At 31.7% G+C, this 10,828-nt stretch overlaps 1 protein-coding gene across 1 annotated transcript; it reads right to left on the bottom strand.

The window, feature by feature from the left end:
• Window positions 1-4,661: 4,661 nt before the first annotated feature.
• Window positions 4,662-7,110, bottom strand: LOC126689293 (adenylate isopentenyltransferase 5, chloroplastic-like). The gene is made up of 2 exons (XM_050384440.1): window positions 6,602-7,110; window positions 4,662-6,333 (listed from the first exon to the last, which is right to left on the bottom strand). The coding sequence occupies exon 2, from the start codon at window positions 6,329-6,331 to the stop codon at window positions 5,324-5,326; it is 1,008 nt and encodes a 335-aa protein (XP_050240397.1). The 5' UTR covers window positions 6,332-6,333; window positions 6,602-7,110; the 3' UTR covers window positions 4,662-5,323.
• Window positions 7,111-10,828: the final 3,718 nt, after the last annotated feature.

Consider the following 10,828-nt stretch of genomic DNA (forward strand, 5'->3'; position numbering starts at 1 on the left):
ATATCATGAGAGACTTTTCTTTGACATATCTTTGATCAAGAAGATGAGAAACCATGCTTTACTAAATTCACTAAGAATTTCAAGTCTTGCACCTGTGCATGCAGTATGATTCTAGAGTTTTGGAGTGAAGTGGACATGTCATTTGTAAAGGGTTTCATATAAATTAAGTCCTTAAGTTCTAGAGTTGATGTGGTGGCATCAAGGAGTTGTTTGCTGGGTTAGTAGAGTTTAATCAGAAAGGTTTTGTGAGTAGTTTGAATAATTTTTTTTTTGTTTTGTTTTGTTTTGTTTTGTTTTTTTTTTTTTTTTTTTTTTTTTTTTTTTTATAATGAATTTGGAGAGAATCCCTTCAAACTATTTCTCTATATCTTTTCATTGAATATGAATTTTGAAATTCTATTATTTGGATGGTATGTTCTTAGTTTATCCTTTATGCTTGCAAAAGTTTAAGGAAATCAAATATCAATAATTATACCATTATACAAATGTTTAAATTTCAAGTTTTTGTGATTTAAATTTATGCATAAAAAATAAGTTTATTGATTGAATAGTAAATAACATCCGATTTGAATGAAATTTTACATGCGTGTTAAAAACATAAAGAATATGGAATTCAACTATTAGATTTTCAAAATTAACATTTAATAAAAGGATATAATGAGAGTTTGAAGGATTTCTCCATAAATTAGTTTGAAGAAAAACATTTTTCATTCCAAAATCTCTTACTACTACTCAATGTGTTTTCAGCAAAAGCAGAACCATAGGGTCAAGGACTAAAGGGGCAAGAGAAAAACTTTAAAGCCTACTAGTTATATTTTTTTTTGCCCCTTTCCCTCTTTTCTGATTTATTTATTTATTTCCTTTATATAATCTTTTTAGTTATATCATAATAGATAAATAATATTTCATTTTATATTTTAAATTTCCATTAAAAAGAATAAAAATCTTTCCTATATTATCAATGTATTATAAAGATTCTAAATGTATAAAAGGAAAAAATGATGAAGAAAATATAAATAAAATATTGTAACCGAAAAGATCAAAAAAAAAAAAAAAAATACAGAACTTTATTATTACCTTTCAAAAAAAGATTTAAAAAAATGATAAAAGAAGCTAAGTACTTCTTAATATAATACTTTCTTCTTTTTCATGAAAATTTGTCTAGAAATAATAAAATTTAAGAATACTTACATGATAAACTTCAAAATTTAATATTGCTTTCTAGTTAAATTATGAAGTTTTAGGTGCATATATGTTCACAATATGGTTTTAATTTTTTTTTTTCTACAATTTGATCATTTATGAGTATATATAAACCCAAATATCAAAATTCAAATGAGCTTTACTGTTTGTCTAACCGCTAAAAATCCCTTCAATATGAGTCCTAAGTAGAATTTTTACATTAAAGAAATCACAAATAAAAACTTATTTATGTGTTAAAAAAAAACTCTAACAGATATAACAATATATATATATATATATATGTATGTATATACACACACATAATATTTTCTTATATTAAAATATCGCTTAATATTCACATGAATACTTTTTTTTTAAATAAAAAAAAATTGGTTTCTAAGACCTCCCTTCGAGTCATCTTTAAGAGATTCTTCACTATAAAATCTTGGACTGTGTGGGACAACACACTTGAGAAAATAGTTAGGTTCTCTAAAAACTCTGGATACCCTCATTTCTCTAAAAAAAAAAAAAAAAAAAGGTGAAGCAAGAAATTTAAGGAATTAAGCTAATGCTACGCTTTAAGAAAATGTTCCTTTGCACATGTGAGCTTTGGAGTACTATAAAACAATGCAATACATCTAAACAATATTTTTGATTGAATATCTGTCCTCATTCATGAACCTTACAATTTAATAAAGTTTTGCATGTGAAACACTGGCTGTACAACGAATTAAGTTGGTAGTCTCTTGATTTGATTTGTAAACTTTGGAATGTCGATCCATGTCCATATCCATATGTGTGATTAGAATTAAATATTCACTTATGTATATATTTATTTTCTTCTGTTGGCTGACTCAAACAAACTATCGAAATATATCAGAAAGGAAAAACAAAGGAACGGGGAAGTACACAGGGCCGGTCAATGCTGTGTTGGTTAATATGACACTTTTTTTATTTTTCGGAGAAATACTATTTTAGTTCTTAAAAAAGTTCGTTTTTCATCTTTAAACTTTAACAAATTCGTTTTTCGTCCCTAAATTATAGAAAAATTTGTTTTTTATCTCTAAACTATTGAAAATTTTTTACTTTCGTTCTTAAATTTTTAAAAAGTTCTTTTCTCATTCCTAAACTATTGAAAAAGTTTTTTTTTTCATCCCTATTTTTGTCTCTAAACTATTAAAAAAAAATGTTTACAAAATTTAAGGATAAAAAAAGAACTTTTCAAAGTTTAGAGATGAAAAACAAATATCTGATAAAGTTTAGGGATCAAAATAGTATTTTACCTTTTATTTTTTCAATGGAAACATTTAGGATTTGAATCTCCTTTTTCTACTTAATTTGTATAAAATAAAAAAGGGAGGCAAAAATAAAGACATACAAAACTAAAGAAACACTGAGATGAACTTCCATGTCCATCACATAATTTTGGGAAATTCTTCTAGAAATTAATCAAATTATTGGAAAGTAATGGTCAATGTTGTATTGTGCCCATGAATGCTTAATTACTAAGCTATTTAACTTATCCCCTACACTAATATGCGAAATATATACATTGTCGTGCTTTCCCTTTTTCACTTTCACACATGTTCACACTTAGGTTATGTTTGGATTAGGCTGAAAATCCACTGCGTCTGCGTTTTTTTTTTTTTTTCATGCGTTTGTGAGACTTGCGGCTACTGTTTATGTACTGTTTAATGAACAGTAACCGCAAAGTTTGACTTTTTTCACTTCTTTCAGCCAATCAGTGCACATCGTGTACTGTTCATGGATCCACAAATTTCACTTTTCAGCAACTTTTTCATTAAAAATGGATCCCACGATACTATTTACACATTTAAAAATTATTTTGCTACAGTGTTTTTCAGTTTTCAGTTTTCAGCTGTATCCAAACGGACCCTTAGCCTCGTTTGAAAATCACAGCCATGCATATATTGTTCTGGTACTTTATAATAATCGGCAATCCTCCAATCTTAAACATTTATTTGTTTAAAGTTAAGACTACTATCAAATATTTTCACAATCACTTCCTGTGCTTGCTTTACGTTGAGATATGTATACGCAAGCCTTTTTATGTACGTGTACAAATCAAGCCTATGTTGTATCTATTGTAGGGAAAAGAATCATTTCCATTTAAATAGGTTTTCATGGTTTAAATTATATATTATAAATTTAACATGTACCAAATACTATTTCCATTTCATATATAAGAAAATAGGGGCATGAGATGTGGCTAGTAGTTCTCATTTCTCTTCACATGATATTTGATAGGAGTTAAAACGGTTCGAGTAGTAGCATTTCAACAAATGTATTGTGCCTGCGATGATAGCCCTATTAAGACCCCAATTGTATTTTCATAATCATTTCGTGTGCTGGCTTTATGTTGAGATATGTACACTCATGTCTTTTATGTATGTGTACAAACCAAACTTTTGTGTGTATCTAGTGTATGGAAAAGAATCATTTCCAATTAAATAAAGAATCATTTCCAATTAAATAGGTTTATTCCATAGTTTAAATTATATAATATAAAATCTAAAATGTACCAAATACTATTTCCATTTCATATATAAGAAAATAGGGCATGAAGTGTGGCTTGGTGGTAGTAGTTTTTATATCGCTTTATATGATGCTTGGCAGAAGTTGAACAATTCGAATAGTGACGTTTTAATAAATGTGTTGTGTCCACGATAATAGACCTATTAATACTCCAATAATATATATATATATATATATATAATATTATTCGTTACCGTCACGTGACTTATAACCTAATTTTTTTTATTCAAGAAAAAAGAAAAAAAAGAAAAGAAATATCTGCGTGGATAGATACATCATGTTGTGTCATTACTCTCACCGTGAAAAATTGTGAGGTGTCAGATACCCTATAAAGAAGCTTTTAGAAAATCAATATACTCCTGTCATTCCTCAATGGGATGCAAAGCCAAGGCTAAGCCTCTTCTGTAAAAGTTGTTTTGATAATTAATTTTATATCTATTATTTTTAAGAGCTACTCCTATTAAGGTAAAGCTTAAAAATGAAAAGATATTTTTTTTTTCTAATGTGGGTCAGGCTCCTTTTTAAAACGTGGGGGGGTGAGTGGGTATAAAGGCAACCCCATATTATATAAGTTGGAAACTTGAACTTGGAATCATGTGGGCATGAAAATGACTATAGGGTTCCTCTAGATTGGCCCTACCAATTAAAATTGCCCTTTCCTTTTTGTCCCATTTCTAAGATTCCCACAACCTCAGCACCCAAAAAAAATCGAGCAAAGAATGAACAGGTAGCTAGAAAATGTTCAATCAGAACCGTTGGTTCCCACATCAACTGTCAATCAAAGCATATTCATTTCCATCAAATCAAAGGTGTTTTTTTTTTTTTTTTTTTTTTTTTTTTTTTCTAGGGTCCCAAATTGAAATTGTAGCTTGTTCTTAATTTGATGGTGATTAATGGTGAATAACAAAGCTTGCAAAATAAACTCAAAGAAGCACTAAAGGGACACCTTTATATATTCTCAATCATAGAAGTAATAATAATCATGGTAAGAAAATTACAAGATTGTCAAAAGTTGGCATACACACATGACACACCCCATGTAAATAAAAGGACCAAAATGCCACTCTCGGCTCAGGTACAACAACAAGTGGGGCCAACTGGGTTTATTGGACTATATACTCGCAGATTGGACCCCACCGGTGAAACCAAAGCCTACTTTTTTTTTCTTTTTTTTTTTTTTTTTTTTTTTTTTTTTTTTTTTTTTTGAGAATCAACCAAAGCCTACTTTGTATCATGATTGATGCAGGCGCACAATATAGTACGGAACCCCTAAAAGGAGGTTTTTTTTTTTTTTTCTTTAATTTTTTTTATAAAGTATAGCTTGTCCGCACGGATCCCTAAAATGCTCCCAACTGTACGGCCGCCAATTCCCAAATGTTAAGTACTTAGAAACGACCTGACAGCAACTACCCTCTAAGCACCAAGCCGTAATTTTTCTTCTTTTGTTTCTTATCCACTTTTAATTCTTACCATAAACCAAAAAATTAAAAATAAAAATTAGAAAGAGGGTGTGTTACCAGCTTGCCACGTGGCATCATCGGAGCGGAGATGGGCAGATTTCGTGGGTCCCACACAACATTCCTTATTAGCGACATGCTGTAGCCACAGTGGCCATAGGGATAGGCGCACCAATCATAGCAGCGGTAGCAACTGCAACTTCGTGGGAAACAATGTTAGGCACACAATCTTCGTATAGGAATTTTCGTACTATATTTAAGCTAGGTTCTGCCACGTGTCTATTCCATGTCTCATCGGCCTCCTTGCCACGATTTAGGAATACCCCAGTAGCGTCGAGCCGATGCATATCCCATTCCCATTGGTCATGAAGTTGTTGAATCTTTTGCAATTGACGCCAAGCTAACATACATGTGTTCTCCTTGATTTTTGAAATGGCTACCTTAAGAAGCCGATCTCGGGTTTTTTCGTCAGCTCTAACTCCAAAGCGTAGATATTGGTCCAATTCAGGTACCCCAATTGCACGTCGTATTCCACGCGAGTAATCAGCTTCTGGATCAAACAATCTCCTCACCTCCTCCACCAATCCGGCTTCAACCATCTTGTCTACTCGTTCGGACACAAATGAATGAAGCACAGGCAACGACACATCTACCCATAAAAAGCAACACTCGTATTTCATTCGAAATTCAGCATGATGATTCACTAATGCGGAAATATAAGAATTGGATCCACCAGCAATTATAGGAAGCCGATCACGAGATGTAATTGATTCCATAACTGACAAAGCTTGGTGGCAGAAATCTTCAGCGCTGAAATTGGAGTTGGGGTCAATTGTGCCTAGTAAATGGTGGGGTACACCACGACACTCTTCCTCAGTAACTTTGTTTGTGACTATGTCAAGGCCTTTGTAAACTTGCATTTTGTCAGAATTTACAATCTCGGCATGGAAACGAGTTGCCAAGTCAATGGCAAGCCTTGACTTGCCGGTACCAGTTGCTCCTACTACAATCACAACCTTATCTCGACGAAACAGAGGTGCCATGTTGAGACCCCCAGGTAGACCACCAGGGAAATTCACTAGGGGCGGTACTTGTTTACAGGCAGACATATAGATTCTCATATTAATCATATTCATACCTGTCAAGATGACCAACAAAAGAAGAATATATTAATTAATTATACTAGATAACAGTAATTGTTATCATAAAATGAAAATGAAAAACTTGATGAGAGAGAGAGAGAGAGAGAGAGAGGAGGGAGAGAGAGTTTATGCAGAACATGAAGAGAACTCAGACTAACTAGGTCTATATTCAGTCTATAATTATCCACACAAAAAAACGCATTTAATACAAACCATACAAAATTCAAAATACCCCACACGATTTTTAGGACCACCAATCCTTACCTTTGATATATCAAAACGCGGCGAACTGTGTAGAAAATTGGCTTACAATTTCTCTTTGTATACACAAAAAGCACAAAGAAAAAGAGAGGAGAAGGAAGGCAGAGCGAGAGAGCTTGCCAAAAAGGAAAGGTTGGAATAAAGGGTTGTGAAAGATAAGAAGCAAAAACCAGTGTGGGAAATGGGTCTTTTTTTGTAGGCTTGAAAAGATCTTTGGCCTGTACCAACAAAAGGTATATAAGAATTTTTATCTTCAATATTTACACTTGGGAAAAAGAATTGTACGATAAAAGAGCAATTGTATGAACAAGTAATAGAGAACTTGTGGGATTTTCAGAATTTATGACATAAGATGATGCATTTCCAGCTCGATGACCTTCTAACACAAGCATGAGAGGCCTTGGAATTTTTGGTGAGGACTGATGGGAAAACACTAATACAAGTATACAACTGGTTGTACTGGTCTCAATTTGCCTCAGTGCCTGGATTCTTTCTTAGACTTGATATTTATATCCATGCTTGCTTGCGTCCCTTATATAATGGGGAAATGATTCTTTACAGTAATTTAAATGTATATCCCACATCACCGCATTTAAAACTTCAACTGACGCGATACTTTGTACACTCTTAAAATTTAAAAATTAATTTCTTTACGGTGAAAAAGACTCTCTCAATTTCTAGTAAAATTTATACTTTTCACTGTCACTTGGTAGGTACATAATTTTTGTTGGACTGAACTAATCATAGTCTTAAACGTATTAAAGGTGAAATTAGCATGATCTTTTTCTTTATGAGGAGCAATTATGGAGAATGATAATGCTATGAGTTACCAGATTCTCTTCTTCCACGTGTTGCCGTTTGATCTTGGTCACTTGGCAATTTCGTAAAGCCCCTATTACTCAGTGCCCTATGGTGCTTAGCTATGATTAGGTCAAAGAGTTAATTTGGGCTTCAATTTTAAATAACTAATAAAGGACCATATATATATATAATTTTTTTTTTGGACCACCTAGAATATCATGGTTCTATGAAGGCCTCTTACTAGGAGGGCCACCCTATAGTCCTATACATATATATTCATGGAAAGTTTATGACTTAAGGGGTCGCCATTTATATAATTAAGGAGGTACATGTCTATGAAAATTTGGCTAAACAAGAATTAGTCAACAGAAAGTAGGAAGTAGTGGTTCATATAGGATTCCCTAGAGCTCTATTTGTTTATTTAGGAACAACTTTTTCTTTATTTGGGTCTTATAGAAGTTAGAACTTATCCCTTAAACAAATGAAAGAACCAACATCATCGACAATTTGGGTGGAAATTGGAAAAGTTGTTTTTGGAAAGTGCGGAAAAAAAGGATTTCCTTTTAGGCGGTTTGATACCTAAATAATAATTTATGTGGCAAAGACAAGCTAATAACAGCCTTTTATGGGATACAATTTCATTTTTTAAGTCCCATATTTTGATGTTAATGACTAATTTCTCATCCCCAGTCACTTCATTGTTATTGTGGAAGGAATTTTGAGTTCACATTGTGCCATTGGTGAAACAAACAACAATTGAAAATAATGAAACATTTCTATATTCGAATTTTATAGAGTAAACAAAAATCTATTTGTTTGCTATATTGAACTTTGAGTAATGGAATATTGTCAAATTGAGTAATTGGATTCTTTCTATCTTTATTTAGTGTATTTTACATTACCTAAAAAAGAGTAATTCTAGAGTTACAAACTATATTTTACAAAAAATTGTTGTGGTATAATCCATGTTAACTTTTAAAAAAATTGAAATACATATTAGATTAGAAAAAAAAAAAAAATCATTAGATCTTAAAAAGAAATAAATTTGAAAAACCTTCTAATGACCATCTATCTCCCTCCAATTTTTCTACCTTATCTTCCTCTTTGCTTTCGCTCACTATTGGGCATGATAGCCCTTTCTCTTTTGGTGGCTTCACTCACCTATCAGTTATTTTAATTTAGCCTCTAGGTTGCCCCCTCCAGAATCTGACCACAAGGTTGCAACTCATTTGATCTCATACTCAATGAGCTACACCCAATTACTTGGAGTGGTAGTTGGCTCTGATACCAAATATTACAAACTCATGGGTAGAACTCACGCTTGAAGACCGGTTTGCAAGGCGAAGATGCCTAAAAGCTTATAAACACATGATTAAACTTACACTTAATCCATTTGTGACACTAGGATCATAACAATTTCTCTTCTAATGGTTATAGACAATTTAATCTTCCCTGCTTTCTTGGTCTTATTAATCATAGCTATTGACACCCAAGACACCCTTTTGCTTGTTTTTTCTATTTTTGTCATTTTCATTCCCTCTTTATCACTGCACTACAGCACTTGGCTAGTGTGGTTTCTATGTTGAAACCAGTTTATTGGTTTTCTGCCATGAAGAAGAGCTATGAGTTGCTAACAGGAAAAAAGACCTTTGTGCTTGTTTTTGTGCATTTGGGCCATTTGGCCATTTGCAATTGTGGGGTTATTGGTGAGGTGTTTGGGTGATTGGGTCTGTGGTGGTGATAAATTTGGTTTCTTTTTGAGAATTGTAAGGAAAACCTAAGATATGGTAAAGAAGAAAAGGATAAACTGGACAAAAACTATTTGTCTCCAATGAATGGAGAGGATTCAGACCACAATGGGGTAGGGGATAGAGCTGGATGGTCGATATAATGTTTTTTAGATTTGATTTTTCTTTAAGACCTTGTAATGAAATTTTAAATTTAAAAAAAAATTGACATAGATTATGCCATATTAAATATTTTTTTTTTTAACTTTTGTAAAATAATTTGTAACTCTAGCATTATTCTAAAAAAAAGAGGCAAAGTAATATATATTTTTTTTATCTTGCCTCTTTTAATTTAAAATCAAAATTTGAATTTAACTTGCCTCTTCTTCTTCTTCCTTTTTTTTATTTTATTTTTTTAGGTAGAATTTACCTTGCCTCTTAAGGCTTAAGGTCTTCAGTCATTTAAAGCTCTTCAACATACTATTTCAAATAAAAAAGATCCTTATTTTGTATATAAAAAATATATCACTTTAACGATCACCTCATTCCCTGAGAAAAAGACTAACTTTAACATGAGATATAAAGTTTTGAACAATCATAAAATATGAATCAGAATGTTGAAATGGACAAAAAAGACAATCTAGAAGATTGACATTGTAGTAAAGTTTTTTTTTTTTTTTTTTTTTTTTTTTCCCTCCTTAAACCAGGTAATTATAAAATAATCTGGAACTATCACAAATGCATATTTTCCTCTCTTACATAATATCTTACATAATAATAGATCTTACTAATTAAATTTATAATGAAACTGGGGAGCCCATAATTCATGTGAGAACGGGGAGTATATATTTATTTTAGCCCCAGAATATTCTATAATTATCCCTGTTAACCAAACTAGTGGTACTCTTTCTCATTGGTTCATGCCTTATAAGGTAGAAAGAGGGAAGTCATCTTTTCAATGTGGGATTAAGAATTCAAGCCAAGGCAAAGGCAAAAGCAAGGCAATCAAGCCAAATAGCCAAAGCCAAAGGCAAAAATTCTTGGTACCTACAATCCCCTTAAACCAATATGATGATAAATGGTATAGCAACAGTGAGTCTCAGTGGGATTTGGGGATTAAATGATAAAATAGTTTATAATTCCGTTCATAATAATTACATATAAACAATCGCAATTAACACACACACACACATCATATAATACTTAGTAACGGACCGTACATATTAATAGTATTACATAAATAACTTATAAATTTGAATTATTTTTAGTTACATAATAAAATGGCTCATAAAAGTAAAATCATTCGAACCCTCTATGCTTCTAATTTTTTATAAAGCTAGATATATGATTAGGTTTTTGATGAATTATTTATATTAGACTCCTCATTTTTTATATTAAATTATCTTACTTGGCATAAAAATTTAAAAACTTAGATGAGACACCTAGTCCAAAATTAAACTCTAATTGAAATCTAATTTGAAATGTAACTGAATTTTCTTTCAGTTTTGGTTAGCAAGGATTGCTATAAATTCCATTGAACAACCTTTCAAGAATCTTTGGGCCTCTTCTTTTCTTTCTTTTTTGCCTTTTTTTTTTTTTTTTTTTATTCCTTCCCCCCTCTTTCCTCATATTGTCCTTTTTTGCTTCATAGGACGGCAAGCATTTTAGCATAAGTAACAAAAACAAAGGCAGCCGAAAGTTA

This window comes from Quercus robur, chromosome 6, assembly GCF_932294415.1.
Source record: "Quercus robur chromosome 6, dhQueRobu3.1, whole genome shotgun sequence".
NCBI lineage: Eukaryota > Viridiplantae > Streptophyta > Magnoliopsida > Fagales > Fagaceae > Quercus > Quercus robur.